A 20,835-nucleotide genomic window follows, 5' to 3' on the forward strand; every position below is an offset into this window, starting at 1 on the left:
CGTGGTGGTAATCCCCGAACCAAATGGTGGACACCAGAGGTGAAGGGAGCCACCAGGCTGAAGAAGGAGTCCTATCGGGCTTGGTTAGCCTGTGGGACTCCGGAGGCAGCCGACAGGTATCGACAGGCCAAGCGGAATGCGGCTCGGGCAGTGGCTGAAGCAAAAACTCGGGTGTGGGAGGAGTTCGGAGAGGCCATGGAAAAAGACTTTCGGACTGCCTCGAAGAGATTCTGGCAAACCGTCAGGCGTCTCAGGAGGGGAAAGCGGTGCTCTACCTGCACTGTGTATAGTGCTGGCGGAGCGCTGCTGACGTCGACTGAGAAAATTGTCAGGCGGTGGAAGGAATACTTCGAGGACCTCCTTAATCCCACTGACACGTCTTCCGAGGAGGAAGCAGAGTCTGGGGATGAGGGGAATGACCCGCCAATTTCCAGGGGCGAGGTCACTGAGGCAGTTAAACAACTCCTTGGTGGCAGAGCCCCTGGTGTTGATGAGGTCCGCCCCCGAGTTCCTGAAGGCTCTGGACGTTGTAGGGCTGTCCTGGTTGACATGCCTCTGCAATGTTGTGTGGAGATCAGGGGCAGTACCTGTGGACTGGCAGACTGGGGTGGTGGTCCCCATCTTTAAGAAGGGGGACCGGAGGGTGTGTTCCAACTACAGGGGGATCACAGTCCTCAGCCTCCTTGGGAAAGTCTATGCCAGGGTGCTGGAAAGGAGAGTTCGTCTGCTCTTCGAACCTCGGATACAGGAGGAACAATGCGGTTTTCGTCCTGGTTGCGGAACACTGGACCAGCTCTTTATCCTCTCGAGGATACTTGAGGGTGCATGGGAGTTTGCCCAACCAGTCTACATGTGTTTTGTGGACTTGGAGAAGGCATTCGACCGTGTCCCTCGGGGTGTCCTGTGGGAGGTGTTGCGGGAGTATGGGGTGTCTGGCCCATTGCTACGGGCCATTCGATCCCTATACAACCGTTGCAAGAGCTTGGTTCGCATTGCCGGCAATAAGTCGGACTCGTTCCCGGTGGGTGATGGGCTCCGCCAGGGCTGCCCTTTGTCTCCGGTTCTGTTCATAATTTTTATGGACAGGATTTCTAGGCGCAGCCAAGTGGCGGAGGGCTTTCGCTTTGGTGGCCTCAGAATCTCATCTCTGATTTTTTGCGGATGATGTGGTTCTGTTGGCTTCATCGGGTGAGGGTCTCCAGCTCGCACTGGAACGGTTCGCAGCCGAGTGTGAAGCAGCGGGAATGAGGATCAGCACCTCCAAATCTGAGGCCATGGTTCTCAGCCGGAAAAGGGTGGAGTGCCCACTCCGGGTCGGGGATGAGTTCCTGCCCCAAGTGGAGGAGTTCAAGTATCTCGGGGTCTTGTTCGAGAGTGATGGGAGAAGGGAGCCGGAGATCGACAGACGGATTGGGGCTGCAGCTGCAGTAATGCAGACGCTGCACCGGTCCGTCGTGGTGAAGAGGGAGCTGAGTGTAAAAGCAAAGCTCTCAATTTACCGGTCGATCTACGTCCCTACCCTCACCTACCCACGAGCTGTGGGTAGTGACCGAAAGAACGAGATCGCGGATACAAGCGGCAGAAATGAGCTTCCTCCGAAGGGTGGCTGGCCTCTCCGTTAGAGATAGGGTGAGAAGTTCGGCCATCCGGGAGGGGCTCAGAGTAGAGCAGCTGCTGCTCCACATCGAAAGGAGCCAGCTGAGGTGGTTCGGGCATCTGACAAGGATGCCCCCTGGGCGCCTCCTGGGTGAGGTGTTCCAGGCATGTCCCACCGGGAGGAGGCCCCGGGGCAGACCCAGGACAGGCTGGAGAGATTATATCTCTCGGCTGGCCTGGGAACGCCTTGGTATTCCCCCGGATAAGCTGGAGGAGGTGGCTGGGGAGAGGGAGGTCTGGGCCTCTTTGCTTAGGCTGCTGCCCCCGCGACCCGGCCTCGGATAAAGCGGATGAAGATGGATGGATGGGTTATGGATGTATTAGAGCTACGGCATGGTGGCTTTCTGAAACCAACACTTTTTCAGACCTGAGCTTGAGCACATTCCTCTGCCTCTTCATTCTATCTGAAGTTCCCAGGTGGAACACCTGGAGTGCCTCCAACCCTGACTTATAATCTAAGATGGTGCCAGTGCATCTAAACATTAATAAATAAACATTAATAAATAGTTCCTAACTTTTTCTCCCCCCATTGGCCAATTTACACATGCTCTTTAAATGACAGTAACTTTGTTATTTTTTGTGCTAGAGACAAAATTCAAAAGGTTTCAGAAAGAAGAAAAGGTCACCTTTACTGGGGATATTATTATCAATGTGTCATGGTAACAGAAAGCATTCGCAAGGTACTGCTGTCTGAACACAGGCAGAAAAATCAGGGCTAAGGCCAAAAAGTAAAATGGGAAGCAGCACCTTCAGATTTCAGGAACCAGCTCCCAGTTAGGAGGTGGGAGGCATACACCCTCTCTACTTTTAACCAGACGTGTTAACCTTAACCCTGTGTGATTCAGAGCATTTTTGAGTTTGTATGTATTATTTTACATTGCTTAGCAGTATCATTATCATATCATAAAATATCTCAAAAGCTTCTGTGCCATATACAGTAAGATGGGTCCACAGCATAGAGAACATAAGCTTGGTTATTTTGTTAGCTTTGATCTCTTTTTGTGGCGTAGGACTGCATCTAACTGTCAATAAAATCCACACATCTACACTGGTAAGATTATGTATTTGTGACTTGCTAAATAGGCCGTACGCAGAGCACCGACCAGGCTCTATCCATGAGCATGCTGCTGACTTTACTACTGGAACACATGCAAATTGGGAATCATGTCACTCCCAGCTCTTAACGCATCATCTGGGTCTCTTCTTTTTCATTTGGTTTGGCAAACAATCTTTAATCACAAAAACGTGAAACAGCATCAATACGTTTAAGGAGAGAGTGCTCGGTGTTTAAACAGCTATCACGTGTGTCCACTGAGAACAGCCACAAGCTTCCCAGTTCTTCTAAATTTCCCTCTAAGTCGAGTCTTACAGTCTTACTTTAAAGTCTTTCATGACTTTAAAGAAAAGCCTTAGAAAATAAGGTTGGTGTTAAGTGTCTATGGCTGCTAAATTACAAAAGATTATGCGACTTAAATCCACTCCCATTTTTTTCTTTATTAGGTATGGGGAGTCCTGGAGGATAGAAGCCATAGCTTTTAGGGAAACTGATTGTTTTATTGTTTCGCGGAGAACTCTTGATAATTTTGCTGCTTTGTTTCAGTTCTTAGAGTGAAAAAGTGCTCATATTAAACACGGAAGCGAGCATTATACCAACAACATGTGGCTCTGTCTACGCAAACAATTTGTCCCTCAGGAGTGGTTCAAATCTTTATGTGTGCTTTAGTTATTTTTCAAACACAGTGCTTATTTACGAGTAGCAAACAGCAGGAGGGGAGATGCTAAACTCATTAGTCCTTACCTGAGTTCAAGGCTGCTTGTCCAGAGGGAGGCACAGACATCCACACACACGTCAACTAATTTGCTTACAGACACGTCTTGGTTGCATAGCTCAGGGCACAAATATTTTGTCTCCTCAGTGACAGCTTTATGCGTTGTCAAGGTGATGAATCGCTCGGACAGTGGACTGTTAATACTGCTGCTAGCATCTGGGCAGGTAGCAACATGTCATGCTGTCCCAAACAATGTCCCTATACTGAATGCTCATTATACCTAAGCTGCCATATGACAGCTGCAAATGCTAGAGAGAGAGGATCACATAGTGAACCACAGTCCCCCGTAATTACACCGCTGTTAATTATTTAGGTTGGCAATCAGCAATCTAATTTTACATGGACAGTTCCCTGAAGATCATAATAATTATTCATACATCAAGTACTGAACTTGGCCTAGTAATTAATAACTGCTTTAGGTTAGGGCTGTTTATTTTCAACCGGGAATTTCGATCATGCTGATTAGATGTTTTGAGTGGTTGAGCCTTGGCTGTGATTCCCACATCCAAACACCCATAACATTCAGTTTGTTGAATTTCATTTATCCGTGTTCCACGAAGTGGACTAAAGGGTCTTTTTTTATTTAATTTTTTTTTATTATCATTGCACGAAGAAGCTTTTATTATTAGCAGGTGAGTGGGTTACCTATACTCGCTGCTGCTGTGTGGATTTCTGGTGGTTCAGGAGACAAAGCAACCTTTAGCTCTGCCTTCTTACATAACCGTCTGTCTGTCAGAAGCACACAGGGCCGCTGGCTGCCTGGGAGGTGCTGCGGTGCACGCCGATCCCCCCCGTGTCCTCCTGTACCGTGGTTTCATTAGTGGAGCTGAGCCTTTCCTTCATAAACTCTATAATGTATGCAGCACCTACACATTCATAAATCAGAGCATCCAAATGAAATAAGCCTCGCTGAGGTTTGAACCTGACATAATTCATAGTCAGAACGGTTCGATCGCAAATGTGCCAAAAACTTCAATGGCAGCATTTCAAGCCGTGAGGACGTCCATAATTGCGGGAAAGACGAGCAGTCCGCGTGAACATTGCAAACAGATCTCAAAACAAATTAATGCAATCACTGTCATCCACTGAAGAAATATTGCTGGCAAAGATAAATCATGTCCCCCAAACTCTTTCTCTTCGCTCTGTGGTTGGATGCATGGAGCTCAATGTAAACGGGAGAGCTTTAGTGTTCAATAAGAGAGTAAAGCCAAGCTTATATAGGGCTTACCGGTCTCTTTCGGTCTGAAACTGACCTGTTTGAGTGCCTGTCTGCCTGTCCTTCTCTGCGTCTGCCTACATCAGTCTCAGGACATTTATAAAGGTCTGTTATGAAATCACAAAAAAAAAAAGGGAGGAAAACAACCACAACCACCACAGGCCGGCAATGATACACAACGGCGCCAGTATGTAGATGACAGCATTTGCAGACCAGTTGTTTAGCTTCATCTCTTATTACTGTTTTATCACGCGTCACTGCCTGAAAAGGTGTACAGCTATAGATCTGTCTTACTGGGAATCATGGTGCACAGCAAGAAGACAAAGAGAGAGAGAGACTGACAGTAAAGTGCAAGGTCCATCTAACAGAGTAACAATAAATCTCAGCATCCCTTCAAGCCAGCAGGAGGGTGTCTCCCGCTGGATGGTTGCCTATCTCACTATCTGCTAATCCCCATCATATATCCTCTTTATCAACCCTATAATTACCAAATGGAACTGCTAAATTATTTCAATGTGTTTAAATGCAACGAGTGGTAACAGCAGCTTATAGAACAAAAGGTTTAATGCAATTTAAAATGGCATGAATTGAAGTGAAACAACTTTTGAAAAAATGTACTTTTCCTGGTTATAATAATTGGTATATTTGGTCACTTGTGGGTAGTTTAACAAGCTGTAAACAGAGAGTGACATTTTAACACCTTAAAATATGTAAATGTAGGGAACAGTGGCCCCATTTCCACATCGCAGCACAGGCATTAATTTGAAGAATCCGATATAAACACCAGCGAGTCGCTAACTTTGCCCTTCTGCTGTTTGGGCAGCTAGTGTAAAGCAGCTTTATCAAAGCTTTTGGGGTTTTTTTGTGTTTTTTTATTTTGCAGCTAAAAACTGCTGCCTGCTGTGGCTGAAAACAATGTGGTGGAAAGTGACGAAGGAGAACAAAACAGTGAAATTGTGGGCTTAAAAACAAAACAGTGAGTTAGGAACTGACAGCATCTGCAGAGTTGGGTCATAATTATCATTGAGAGCAAGTGTATATAAACAAAGTTACCCAAGGCTAAGTTTAAGCTCTGCGTTTGCAGTGATGCTGTGGCTTTCACTTGTGCTGTTGATTTTCCTTTACTGTCCTTTCACCTCTGCCTACTTTTAAATTGCATTCATCAAGGCTTTCAGTGGGTTGTTTGCTGCCTCCCTCATCCACGCAGTGTCTTGCCTTGTCCTGTCCTCAAAGAACAGCCAACACCAGCCACCTGAGACACAGCACCACTTACGAAAGGACAGCCAGGCAAAATCTGTCAGCCTGAGCACTGAAGGGATGGATGGAGTGGGGGAGGTCTTGGAGAGGGGGAGTGGAGACAAGGAGGAGGAAAAATTACTGAAATAAAGGCAAGAGAGACAAGAAGAAAAAGTAATATGATATCAGTGAACTGGGCTACCAGTAGTAGGAGTAGATACTAAATTCTCAAGATGAGAAATCAAACATGAAAGCTTGGCTTGCAGTTGTAACGTGCCTCCAAAGTCTGGAAACATTCTCTCAGTATTGCATCTGTAATGCTATCTCAACTCACTAGCCACTTTGTTAGGTACAGCTGTTCAATTGTTTGTCAATACAAATCACTAATCCGCAAACCACATAGCAACAACTCAGTCTATTTAGGTATTTACACACAGTCAAGATGACCTGCAGAAAACAGCATCTCCACACACACACACACACACACACACACACACACACACACACACACACACACACACACAAGAAAAAGCAAAAATTAAAAAGAGTCAAATGTATGCATCTAACCTTACTCCACAACAAGATTACTTCTGATTGGATCACTTCCAAACTTAATTAGTTCTGATTGGATCTTGTCTCTCCAGAATATTTTCATCTCGCTTTTATTTGCTGACGAAAGTGTCAGTACATTTCATCATAGTTTTTGACATCATGCATTAGTTTTTACTTAGTGATGTTTTTGGTAGAAAAAGAAGGTCATTAACGAAAAATATGATGAAAACTACAGGTCACCTCCTGACACAAGTAAGGTGTTTCTAATAAAGTGTCCAGTAGGGGTGGGGGAAAAAATCGATACTGTGTAGTATCGTGATATTTTGTTTGCTAATAATGTATCGATACAGGGACAGCAGAAATCGATATTTTGTTACAAACAATTTTTTCTCTGAAGTCAACATGCTCTGGAGTCAGAGCATGTTGACTTCACAGCATGTTGATCCTTTTTCTGAGCAAGAATCCTGACATTCCTTCACTGTCCAAATGTGTTTAACTTTTTTTTTTGGCAGCAATAAACATGACAGTTTACTTATTTTAATTTAAGACATGTTTAATTTTAATTAAGTTTAAAACTTTTTTATTTAATGTAAAATTATATTTTTTTAAATTTACTTTCAAATTCTTCAGTTGCTGAATGGGCTGCATAGTTTTCATAAATTGCATAGTTCAGAATAGCTATAATTGTACCAGATGGTTGCATTCAGTTAAGTTGGACTAGACTGTAATACAAACCGTTCAAGTTTGTCAACAATAAAACTGACTGAAATGAGAGAAAGACTGAGTGTGAGACTTTGATATTAGATGAAATGAATATTGATAAAGTTTACCTTTATGTGCAGAATTTAAATATCGCAAAATATTTTTAAAAAATCGCAATAATATCGTATCGTGCGTTAAGTATTGTGATAATATCGTATTGCGAGTTGTATGGTGATTCCCACCTCTAGTGTCCAGTGAGTGTAGGCACTGGACGATATTACTGTATTGTCATTTTAAACTTCAGTTAGATATTCAGGCTTCATTCATGCTTTAAGAGGCAAAAGCAGAGGGCAGCATGACTGGTACACATATTCCCCAGAGCCACAGATTAAGAGGAAGAAAAAAAGTTTTTGTAGACTTTATTTTTTTCACATTTTCTTTAAATAGACAGATATATTTAAGAGACTTTACATCATTTGCTTTTTTTCAGCAGTTCTATGTTAGAATGCAGTATTTTCATTTAGTTAATTAGCACCATTTAGCACCTTTGGCAGCTTGTAAAGTCAGCTGGTTTGTAAAGGTTTTCTAAAACAGGCTGCTGTAAAGCAAACACAGTACCGTCTGTACACTGCAAATGCAGAGCTCACGACATGCTACGACACAAATGGACAAAGCATGCATGGCAAAGCATCAAACAAGATGCATGTAATGTGCGACGTATTTGTCCCCTTAATCTAAAGTTAATACGTCTCTGAGATTATCTCCGCATCTCTATAGCCTCATGTCCTTTTTGGTTTTTATCCGATTTATTGTCAGTTTTTATTTCTAGCGTCCTGTTTACACCTGGATGAACTGACGAGGTGATCACGGGTTGGAGCGGCGAACACCCGCAGGGAAAGTACGTGGAAACAGTAAACAAATACTAATGCAGCAGCTCACATGTGTGATTGGCCTCCATAAAAACCAAATGAGCAGACGGGTTACAGGTGTCATTAGGCCTGCTGACTGACGACCACCCCCGAGTGTTTCCTCTAGCTTTCTCTTCCTCTTTGCATTCTTTCTCTCTCCTGTTTCCTTAATTCCCTCATTTATTCATTAAATGTACCTTTGGAAGTGCTTCGAAAGGTTAGCTGTAGAGCGCGAATGGGTGAGAGAAAGGGAAAGTCTATCTAAAGGTGTGAGACAATATGTATGCAAATGTTCTCTCCGAGCAGCTCGCCAGCAGAGCGAGCGCATGCCTGCCACGGGGCAGCTGAATGAGAATTTATCATCCAATATATCCTCATCATAAATGATAAAAAAAACACATTTGCCAGGCTGTAAGATGGCTATAGACCATCTCTACGCCAGCTCCCTAAACAGAGTAGTAAATCAGCACAAATTACATTGTAATGTTTTGAAGAATTAAGGCATGAAGCCCTTGAATGCACCAAAGACTTGGACATAAGGAGGTGAACACACAAAAATAATAATTTAAAAAAAAAAACAGAAAGAAAAAAAAAGTCTTTTGGCATTTAAAAAAAACACACTAAGAAATATTACTGCCTAGTGGGCCTACAAACACACAGACGGAGTTCTTTTCAATTGCACAAGACTCGAGCCAGACGGGGGAGAATTAATAAGGCTCTACAGAGTATCGGTGTTACTAAATTGGCGGTGTTTCATAACAAAGTCTTTCAGAGCAGATATCAATTAGAAACAATTAAAAGAACCATTCATCATTTTAACAAAGCGGGCTCCATACAGGGAGCAGCGCTACAAGAGAAGCTGATCAAACATAATAAAGAATCCTGTTTCAACAGAGCTCCATAACAGAGATTTATGTTGATAGAACTGATGTGTTTTTTTTATTTATTTATTTTTATTTATTTGCAAAGATCCCACCTCCGACTGGCTCCACTGGACAGAACTGTGCTTGTCTATCAAACAAACACATGGCTACTGAAGCAGATTCTGTGCAGAAATATTGACAACACACACGCACGCAAAAACAAATTTAAAATTCAAGCGGGGAAGGAACTTCCCAGTAAAACACACAAACATGTCCATCCTTAGGGCATGCCAGTGCAGCCCGCGTGTGGGTATGAAGCTTTTTACCAGTCTATCTGTGTGCGCTCGGTTGATTGACAAACAGTTTCCTTCTTTCCTGGAAAACCCTCACAAAGGCTTCCCATATCAATATCCAGATTATCTTTGCTTTGTTGGAAACCAAAGTAGATATGATCTTAATGCAAAGATGCACTGGGGGAAAGCAGGCCATACACAGTGGCACACAGTGCGACGACAACCCTCCGAGCCTCCAGGCTCACTAATCAGTGCAGTGTCTTCCGTGCAAATGTAACTCTATACCCAAGCAGGGAGGATAGAGGAGCTACCAGCATGGCCTCCTCTGCCTCTCTGTCCTAATGAAGCTCCAGGTAATCAAATCACTGCACACACAGGCTGATGGCCAATAAGCGAACATTTGGGTGCTCCTAATGGGAGCATGACAACGTTTTTACATTTTCAAATGACCTCTTTCTTTTTTCTGAGTCTACTTATCTACTTATGACCATGATATTGCACATTAGCAAATTTGTTTAATATGCCCAATGTGTCATTTATCTCTGCATGCCCGTTAAAGCACTAAAATATTGCAATAAGCCTCGTCTGCTGGGGGGTTCCCATGATGCACTGTTTCTTCTTCACGCACCTCTTTTCACTCACTATATGTTTAATCATTAGTTACTATCTCTCTCTTTCACAGTGTGTCTTTAGCCCTGTCTCTGTCCCCTTAATCCCAACCTGTCATGACAGATGAGCCTAAGCCTTGTTATGCTGCAGATTTCTTAATTAATTGAGTTGTTCTGACTGGTTTCCAACTGGGTGGCCAGTATGCCATAACCCTAGATGCCCCTTTTCACTGTCTAAGTGATATGGACAGCTGCATGGCACAAACTGTTCTCCAGTTAAATACATGAATACAATGAAATCCAAAATCTTATAATGAAACCATCCAAACTTGGACCCCTTACATGCAAACAAGAAGCAAGCTGCCAGAAACTTTGGGGTGTTTTTCAACTCATCCCTAACCTTTTAACAATCACAAAAGTTAACAGTAAAAGGAGCAAAAATGAAACCAATATTTGCAGCCAGGCTTTTGTTTTCCTTCAGCTAGAATACTGCAACTCTCTTCTTTCTGGTCACTCTCTCCTCTCCAGCTGGTTCAAAATGCAGCAGCTCAGCTTCTTACTGGTATTAGCAGACGGCATCATATTACCCCGATCCTGGCTCATCTCATTTGGCTCTCTGTACGCTTTAGAATTGATCTTTAAACTTTACTCGTCACTTTTAAAGCATGTTGCGGTCTGGCTCCAAGCAACATGGCAGATACGATGGCTCCACATGAGCCTTAGATCCTCAAATGCCTCCCTCCAAAATCAAGGCTCAAGTCTTGAGGTGACCATCGGGGCCTCTTGGAATTGGAAGAATCTGCCTGAGGAGGTAAAGCTCGCAACATCTATCACGTCTTTCAAATCACTTGTAAAAGCACATTTTTATGAACTTTCTTTAGAGCAATGCCAGTTCTCTCTTTTTTCTCCTTCTTAATTGTTTGTGCCTCTCTTTTTTTAATTGTCTCATGTATTTTTATGCACTGTTTTCTTGCGTTTTAACTTCTCTTTAACTTTATTCAGTTTTATTTATGGCCATAAGCTCTGGCTCGTTATCTCATTATCAAGTGAAAAAATGTAAAGTCAAACTAAAGCTCAGTGAATCTTTTCAAATTGTCAAACACTAGTCAAACTGCTAAAATTAATGGCACTGGTTGCTGGGAAATATCCATCATTCTGCTCTTGTTCTTTCCTGCTGTGACAAGTCTAGGTTTAAATGTTAAAAAAAAAGTGGGGAAGAAAAGAATGAAAAAAATGTGCTTTGGATACCATAGAATAGAACAACAAAGAAAATCTGTGTGCAGGTAAATATAGCTCTAAACCCACATGATATTTTAAATCATGGGTGTCAAACATAAGGCCCAGGTGCCAGAATCGGCCCAGTGCACACTTCAATGCAGCCCACTGGATTTGGAAAATGTAGAGTAGGGCATAAATATTAGAGAGTTTTGCAGCTTTTCCTACTGATAAAAGCCTTCCCCGTGGCCATTCATACTACACCAAAGTAATTACTATATTTTTCAGACTATAAGACCGAAAAATACGGCCTTATAATCCAAATCCTTTAATTTTCTTAAAAATCGATAGTGCACCGTATAATCCTTGTGTATTAATTCTGGTTGTGCTTACTGACCTCGAACTGATTTTATGTGCTACATGGCGCTCAAAAATCTGTCAAAATGTTTTAGTATGACTTTGGTAAGCTACAAAGTTACATCGCTTGATGGATTGTTGGAGCAGTACGGCTACTGTAGTCAGGAGCCTCGCGGAGGAAAGTAGTGACATGGACAATGACAAGAGGGATCCGGGCATGCTTGATGCCGAAATCGCCCAACCGTTAAACTCAGACACTGAACATGAAGAATTTGATGGATTTGTGGAAAAGGAATGAACTGAAAAAGTGAGTGTATTGTTCTGTTTTTTTTGTGTTACAACTGAACAGTGTTGAGAATTATTGTGAATGAGTTGAATAAAGTTTGACTTATCTGACTGTTTTGCTTCGCTTAATGCGCCTTATAATCCAGTGCCTTATAATCTGAAAATTATGGTAAGTATTAGACAGTAAAATCCATTTTTTTTCACCATCTAATATAGAAATGTGTCTTTTTTTTATGGGTGCAAAATTTAAAAAAAAAGAAAAGTGCCTTTTCTGTGAATTAACAAAAATCTGCTTTTTAATGAATATATTACAAGACAGCCTAGGCAATAATCTACTTTAATTTTTTTAATGCAATTTTTCACATTTATATCTTATAATTTAAAGAGTCGTGCCGACAGATCTTTCTTTAATACAGCAACATTTCTATGTCACGTAATGCTGATATGTTATGACGATGTAAATATTTTTTTAAAAATGTAAACAGTTAAACTTCTTTACTTTGATAGAATGGGGAGTTTCACTGGTCCGGCCTATTTAAGATGAAATTGGGATATATGTGGCTGACAGTGTAAAATGAGTTTGACATCCCTCTTTTAAATGATCAAGGATACATCAATTAAGCCTGTTTGTAGTGGCTGAAGTGGATGTGTATCTCAGTTGTCAAGCAGCACTCTGTCATGCGCATTTACATAGCTCGCTCTCGTGCCTCCAAACACACTCTCTCAATTTGGGGATCTATTTAAGCTGGGAAATTTCCTCTCTCCTTCTGACATGTCAGTACTGCAGACCTGAATCCTTATTTCAAACTCTCTGACACTCGAGCATTCACCTGTAGGCTCCAGGAGGATGTTTTCTCATCACTCTAGTGATGGTGCCTATAGATGCCAAACTCTAACTAGATTGTGATCCTATAATAAATGAGAGCTGTGTGACTGAAAGTATAAGGTAATGTGGCAGATTGCTATTATGATGATGATTTGAAATGTTTTTGCAGACAAATGACTGCGTTTGATTAACAGGCTGTGAAGAATCACTAGAACCACATCAGCAGCTGGGATGATACCGTGCATGAGGTTTGCATAAAGTTTTGTCAAACTCCTTCTGACGAACAGATTGTGTGATAGCCGAGTGTAAATTTTAAAACATACTCTCGATTCTGTAAATATTTTGTGTGGTTAGGTTTCCAGAATGATGTTTCCTCAGGGCTGGGCAGTTGATTGAATTTTATTTTCAATAAAATATAAGCTATCCAAGCTAAAACACTTAGTGTGCCACAGCCCATTTCACAATGATCATCTAGCTTTGCTGTTGTTATAAATCCAGCACAGCCCTTCAGGGCACCGTGCTTTCGCCTGTCCCTAAATGGCCCAACTCTCTCCCTGCCTGGCCCTCGCCTGGTAAGATTAGCTCAAGCCAAGAGAGCAAAAAGAGAGCATTTGATCAGGAATTTTAACTTTAATTTTCACATTTATTAATTTGAGGAAAGTCACATCTGAATCACACACGCACCATATCATAAAGAATTCAAGATTAACTAATTACCTTTCAATCAGCGCGTTAACAGTGATTAAATCAGAAAAAAGCTCAGCGTTATCCGAGCACACGTGCTGGCAGGTGTACAGAAGCTGCTCAGCTGCTGTGTGTTCTCCAGCTTGATTAAATAATGAGAGATTATAATACGCACGCACACAAAAACAACGTTCCCTGTCCTCCCAATCTAGGAACTGGCAGTAAGACCTGTCTCATTCTCCTCGCTCAGCAGAGCAAGTAATATCAACTAATCCTAGACACAGAAAGACACTGTGGGGCTGAGAGCAGGACAGAGAATACATGATAAAGCTAATGTCATTATTAAGTTTTTGTACTGAAGCCCTTTCTTCAGCCATTCAAACTTTTAGCCTCAGACCCCAGGATTCTGCAAGCCTGTGGGTTTAAGGAAATGTGTGATTTTTCTGTATGTGTGTGAGTGCTTTGTTACCAGTGCATACCCAGTGTGACACCATGCAAAGAGTCGCAATCCCCAACAGTGTTCATTTAGAAGAGTTCACATTGGCAGCACAGACACACACACGTGCGCGCGCACACACACGCACAGAGGAAGCTCCCAGGCCTATCCTATCCACTGTGATGTAATGAGATATCTGCTGTTTCCCATTTGAGCCTCTTTATCCTCCACAGAACAGAAACAACTGATGGAGATGGGATGGGGATGGGAGAGGATAGAAACTAAAGTGAACGAAGCAAAATCAGATTCCTCTGCTTCTCTCTTTTCTCTCTCTCTCTGTTTAAGGCAGTAATATGTCTCCATCTATGTCTATAGTATTGTAATGGGTGGGTCTCACTACCCTGCCTGAGGAAATTGCTTTATAGTCCCTCTGCCCTCCTCTATATGTGGACACACACATGCACAAACAGACCCCACACACTCTCATGGCAGTAGCCCCAGTGACACTGCTTAAATATTAATGACCTGATTCTCTCTCATTAATAATAGCTGTGGTGCTGATTACTCTGTGAATACCACTGAGTGTGTGTGTGTGTGTGTATACACATGGAAGTATGCCTACTCACAGTGCGTGAGCCAAGTATTTGTTCTGCCTGTCACTGGCATATTATACTGTGAATGACTCCAAAATGATCACTGACATTGCATTACTGAGGTAAATTAAATATTATTAAATTACATAACACCGGGGATGTTAAAGGTTAATGTACGATGATAAATCCATTGTAATTTATGTCAGCGTTGGTGTTTGTGTTTTGCAAAGGACAAAAGAGCAGAAGTGTGGCCGGAGGATGCAGGGATGATATGAAGAGACGTGCACAGACACAAGGGAAAGAATTTAACGTGGTGAAACAACGTGCACACACACGCACACACAAATAAATACAATTGCAAATGCAAAGACATACAGAAACACTCACACAGACTAGCATTCGCTCAGTTAAGCCATGCATGAGTCGTGTGCGATGCAGCTGGCTTAAGCTAGCTTAGTACCAGACACAACACACAACACACACACACACACACACACACACTAAGGCAAAGGGAAAGCAAGAGTAGACATCAGAATCCAGTGGGTTGTAATGGAGAGCTGTCCTATCCTCTGCTAAGAATAGCAAGGGCTAGCCATGAAAAGGAAGAGAAAGTAAGGCTGCAGATAAAAAGGGGAGTGTGACACCAGGAGCTGTGTGTCCTTTAGGAATGATGAGTCAGGGGAATTACAGTGGCACACATGTCAAATAAAAAGAAACCCAAAAATGACATATTCACTAACAAATGATTTTTTGCTTGTGATATGCTGGCTTAAGATAAAATACAACTACAGGCATCGCTTTTGCAAGAAAAGGGCAGCGTACTAATGCCTCAGCAGCATGAGGTGCGCGCACACACTCTCTCACACACATTGCGTGTGTTCGTACTTGAGAGTCTCAAACACCTGAAAAATTCACATTTCTCATTTCCCTGATGAATTACACTGAGCTGTATTTAGACAGGAGGAAAGAAAGTGCTAAACAACAAGAAGAAGGAAGGTACTGTGTGTTTGTTAGGGTTGTAACACAGTCACAGGTCAGCTGAATGTGGGTCTAGATTTAAAGGATCCACATGCAGTGTTGTCTCAACAATCCATGTAACAATTGTTCACCCCCTGCCGGTGACTGATGCCTTCAGGGGTCGGTGCATTGGTGGTTCTTGGTGTCCGGGGCTGGGCGCTCAGGTATGTACCAGCTCACTCCCGGTGGCTACTTGGCAGGGCCTGGCGCCTGTTGCTCGGTCAGCCCTCTTCTGGGGCGCGGGGGGCCCTCGGGCCTCCGGCCTCTGGGCCTGCGGCTCGGTTCACTCTGGCACAGCTGGCTTCTGGCAGAGCCGGCGGGCACGCCGGTGCAGCCCCCTCTAGCTTCTGCTCGGTGGCTACTGGGTGACCCCTCGTCTGGGGATCCTCAGCCCTTCCCATGAGGGTGGCACGGATGCCCCTCCGGTGGTCCTCCTTGGGCTCTCGCACTCTGGGGCCTCTGGATGTCTGGGGCCTGGATCTCCTCCATGCCTGCTTCATGCCCTGGGGACAGGGCTATGGCTCTCTACATCCTCTTGCAGACCATTACATGTGGAAACCATTTGAATACAAGCGCGCTGATCCACACAGGTGTGCACACGGGTGTTCACTGCTCGTAGACTTAAATTACACCTTTCTTGGCTGCTACTTCAAAGCACATTGTGCGCTGTCTGTCCTGCGTGCTGCACAACAACATTGAATATTTAGTATTTACTGCTGTTTACACTTAGCTAGATTAATGCGATGGTGTTGTGTTTAGTATGTTGCTTTGTTTTTTTTGTTTTTTTTGCTTGTTTTCTATTCTTTCTCTCTCAACAGGTGATCCAGGAGATTTTTTTTCCCTTTCTCACTGTCCCTCTCCCCTTCTGTTTTTCTTTTCCTTCCTCTTTCTTTCTCCCTTTCCTATCCCTCACTCATGTCTGTCCCGTCTGTAACAACTGAAAATAAAATAAAATAAATAATAAAAACAAAGGTCGATCAAATGGACCAATACGGCATTGTCATGATGATCCATTTGGCAAAATAAATCCATTGGGTATCCTTGTTGGTCTTCAGACAACAATTCTGACGGCTAAAGAACCAAATGGGACAGGCAAAAAAAAAACCCCAAAAACCCCCCCCCAAAAAACAAAAAAAACCCCCCCAAAAAACAAAAAAACCCAAATTGTTTTAGTATCCTGCTCCTCTTCTTCTTCTTTTTTCTCCTCTCCTCCCACTTGACTGACATCTTCCTCACTACCCAGTGCAACCCTAACCCCCCCCCCCAGGCACAAGTCAGACTTTAACACCCAACCTGCTGCCCACCCACCCCAGGACATTCTGGCCCTGGCTGTCGTTGCCTGCACTGTCTGTCTCTAGCTGATGGAAATCATCTTATTAGAGCTGTGCTAATGTCTGCTCTGGATTCCTGGGACACTCCGGCTGCCCCTATTTTAATTGGCTGCCTCTATTAATATTTCATTCGTTTAAATACAGCACGCCACCTTTCACTCTGCTGCCCGTGACCCCGCTGGTGGCTCCTCGCTATGTCAGACTGGGAATATTGATAGGGGAAAATTGTTTTAACAGTGACACACCGCATTATTGCTTTGGATATTTTGTGAGCTGCATAGTTTAAGTTTGCTTTGTGAACGCCTGAGTGAAATTAATTTGTTGTGGAACTGATTTGGAACTGGAATCGATCAGTTATGGCAAAAAGACACAGTAATTGAAAGCGGATGAGAAATGTTTGTGTAGCTTTCTACTTGATATGTCACAGAACTTCATACACTCGTTAAGTCTTGATTCCCTTGTTAGGGTTTGTAAGAGAGTCGACGTGTCATTTGGAGTCAGCTAATGAAACTACAGAGCAAAGAAATGCTATAAAGAAGGTATCAAAGTTCTTCCAGCTGCTGTTTTCTATCATCCATAATGTCACTATTAAAAAGCACTAAGAGGAGCTGTGGAAATCAAGGCAAAACCTGGAAGACCAAGAAAAGTTTAAAATAAAACTGTGGTTCTGGCAGAATGAAATGTTAAACCCCAGCACGACTGCAAAAGATCTGCAGGACCAGATGAAACTGAAATTTTGTTTTTTTTGGTGAAAAATGTGGAACTGATCTAAACTGTACTTCAAAATGTATTTATAGGGACATGTTAGACACACAGGCTTTGAGACTGGTCTGCAACCACGTGGCAACAACTGTATCCTGTGACTGGTGGTGAGTGGTTGCTGGCAGTCGCTGTGAAACTGACTGGTAAAGTCACAGTCACACAGGCCTAGAGATCAGTGAGTGACCCCCCCCCCCCTCCGTTAGGGAGCGATCGCGAGGAAAAAGTGTGTTTTCTGCAACTGTTGCCGGTAGTTTGCATTAGAATGTGGACTTATCTGCAAACACTCGCAAACTATTCACCAAGTGTGAAAAACTGTTCACCTTCAAAGTAAAAGCTGCACATTTTGAAATGTGTTGGTTGCAGCAATAAGGCACAGCTTTTATTTTGAAGCTGAACATTTTCTGTGTCCGGTTTGTGTCACACTTTTCAAGTTTCAATGTAAAATAGAGGTGACCATGTCAATAATAAGGAGGTTTTCAGTGCAGTACCATATACTTGTATGTATGATTTCACCTGGTAACAGCCACCAGCCTTCAGCAGCCGCTCACAAACTCGTTGGGGAATGTACATCTTTTTCATAGCAACTGTTTGTTTCCAGGGGCTCAGCGACCGGTCTCTAAACACTTCATTGGTGTGACTGAGGTTTTATTTATTTTCCAGTTTTCAGTTTCAGAAGCTACTCAATAAGTATGGTGAGAAGGAGTAACTGACATTTTAATTTTATGTGTGCTACAGAACGCAATCTTGCTTAATTTTATTTTTTGCAGAATAAGCCCAACAAATATCTAAGTGAGACGCATGCTCACTCTGTACTTGCTGAAAAAATGCAGGTGAGCACATTGCTCACTCAGGAATGCACAGATACACACACATACGTGCAAACACAAATGCACAAAGAGCCTGGGGCTACCACCAGGACAGAAGTGCAGCTGGAAGAAGGAAAGGAGGAAACACAACAAGTGGAATAAGTTAGGATTTGTGGCATGAAAAGTGAAGAGAAAGAAGAGAAGAGGTAAAACAAATGAATGTAACTGTTGCTTTAGTTCACAATCCTTCATCGACTCGTTACATTTAACAATTATTTTCTCACCTTCTGTTGTTTTTCCGGTATTGTGGTTGATATTTTTTGACAACAGCAACTCTGGGCTTCCCTGGCGCTGAATCAGGAATCCTCCACACACCTTCTATAAGGATTAAGTACTCTATCTGTAGAGTGCCAGAGAGTCTGATGTGCATTCCCTGTGTAATTTTGCGGTTTATAGTTAAGCAGGTATTTTCTGCTCGAGGTGAAATTCAGTCAGCAGGGTCTTTACTGTAAATTGAGGTGGTTGCATTATTCACCATATATTTGTTGGTTTGTTTGTTTATAGAAAGAGTTCTAATACATTTATTATATAAAGCCATTCATGGCCCAGAAAATGTCTCATAAATTGATGTCACCTGAGTCAGGTTCAAAAAAACAGTCACCCTGTGGTGATAGTTAAGAAAGGAACAGACCTATGTAGAGATGCACCATACTGACTCCTTTGGCCCCAAATATTACAGTTTTCAGCTGATTCAGTCTGTGCCAGTTAAAAAAAAAACACCACACTTCAACAGTGCAATGCAAACTTAACGTCATATCCTGTTATTATCAGTGCAAAAAGTTTGAAAAACTGCTACTAATAACTTGGTTAAAGATTCTGCTGTAATGATTTTGCTTTATTCCAGTGCCATGATGATAAATGATAGTGTTTTTAGTATGAGTATTTAGTATTATTAGTATTAGTATCTAGTATTCTTCTCAAAGAGAAACTTGAGAAATCAATACTTAAATCACATAAATCCCACGATCCCATGTTCATTCATTATTTTAGTGTAACATCAGTGTTTTAATTTTATTTGATGCTATTGTAATGTTAGGTGTGTAATATTAGTTCAAGGCTATACTTCGCAGGCTCTAAGCAATTAGCAGCTAATTTAATTGCATTCAATTAAAAGCAAAACACTTTAGACACACTGGACCGGGTAAGCAAAAACAGCTGTAATGAATTTCAACTCTTCAACAAAGTAATAAACCAAGTAAAGTTATCAATACCAAACTACTGTCTGCTGTTCTTAGTCCATAAAAGTTCAGTATTTGGAAAAAGCTGAGGATTTCCCACATTACTTGGAGCCTATAAGAGCTAGCATTCAAACTTGCCATTGCATTAGATTTTATTTGACAGTCCTAAAAGTGAAAATGCAAGCACAGGTAGGATTATAATGTGACAGCCATGGCAGCAAGGAGTCAGTCCGCACATGTGTGTATGTGAATAATGGCAGCTCCTGCGGCCTTCAACACCCATCTGTCATACGTCAACTAAGCTCTGCACTGCTGCCATCTCAATCAGCTGACATAATGTTCCACACACACACTTTCTCTGTCTCTCCCTTTTACACGCATTATTTTGACAGCGTGCCACCGTGAGTGTGAGTGGCGAGAGAAACACACACTGTGTCCCCACAGCATTCCCTGATTAACGAGATGGTTTGTTCTCTTCCTCAGACATCGGCCAATCAGGCACGAGGACACAAATCTCTCCCCACTGGTGATACTGAAGGCCACCGGCCACTATTTATTGGCAATCTCAGCCCTAACTGCCCAGACAGAGAGAGCAACACGCTTGCACAGGCAGACACCACCAACGTGTCTGTCTGTGTGTGTTTTTCAAGTCAAATCTGCTACAGGAAATATGATGGCAGGCATATAATAAATATAAGTATTACAACGATGAAATAACAGCTTGAAAAACCCCCCACAAAAAAATACAAATACACAGCAACATACATGGAGGAATCTCCTCATTTTTGTTTGTGTTGGTGTTTGAATAGAGTGCAGGTATTAAAGCTGCAAATCACCACATCAAGGCTGTGATTAAAGCAGATTAGGCCTTATAATGGTGTTTAATTAGTCCCAAAACTCATGCACATCAAAATCAGGGGCATGCACATGATATGAGCACACACACCAGTATTTGTAAGCATTTGTGTTTTATGTAGATGTGATGTTGCAAGAATGCATGAGGCCAGCATAAGGACAAATGGACCTTCTACACTATGCATCTGCAATTCATTAAAAAAAACAATGGTTTATTTGAACTTAACAGTTTCCACAGTGATGGTTAGAGGCTGGCTAACATATTGGCTAATATTAGCTATTTGCTGTTAGCCACTGCACTATGAAACGGCTAACACATTAACCTAAAACGCAAAGGATCATTGGTTTGAGACCATGGAAAGATACAAATCCCTCAAAGGATGCATCAGGAAACATCCGCGGTGTGGTGACTCCTCTCCCTCACTGCCCAACCGGTCATGGCAGATGGCTGCCCCTCCCTGAGCTTGGTTCTGCCGGAGGTTTCATCCTGTTAAAAGGGAGTTTTTCCTTCCCACTGTCACAAAGTACTTGCTCATAAGTTGTAAAAGTTTTCTTCAGAATACTTAT

At 42.5% G+C, this 20,835-nt stretch overlaps 1 protein-coding gene across 3 annotated transcripts in view; it reads right to left on the reverse strand.

The window, feature by feature from the left end:
• The window catches only part of LOC147337895 (A disintegrin and metalloproteinase with thrombospondin motifs 2-like), a 150,319-nt gene that overhangs the window by 45,995 nt on the left and 83,489 nt on the right, over positions 1-20,835 (reverse strand). The window contains exon 1 of one of the 3 annotated variants that reach the window (XM_086312606.1): positions 3,455-3,578. The exons of the other annotated variants lie outside the window; for them this stretch is intronic. Coding sequence (XP_086168732.1) covers positions 3,455-3,494 — 40 coding nt within the window. The 5' untranslated portion in view covers positions 3,495-3,578. Of the gene's footprint in view, positions 1-3,454; positions 3,579-20,835 lie in introns of those variants that run through there. 3 annotated transcript variants of the gene reach the window in all.

Source organism: Aulonocara sp. 'chitande type north' Nkhata Bay, linkage group LG2 (assembly GCF_057382095.1).
Source record: "Aulonocara sp. 'chitande type north' Nkhata Bay isolate Kocher_YH1m ecotype deep benthic linkage group LG2, A_spYH_male_GT1.1, whole genome shotgun sequence".
In the NCBI taxonomy this organism is placed as follows: domain Eukaryota; kingdom Metazoa; phylum Chordata; class Actinopteri; order Cichliformes; family Cichlidae; genus Aulonocara; species Aulonocara sp. 'chitande type north' Nkhata Bay.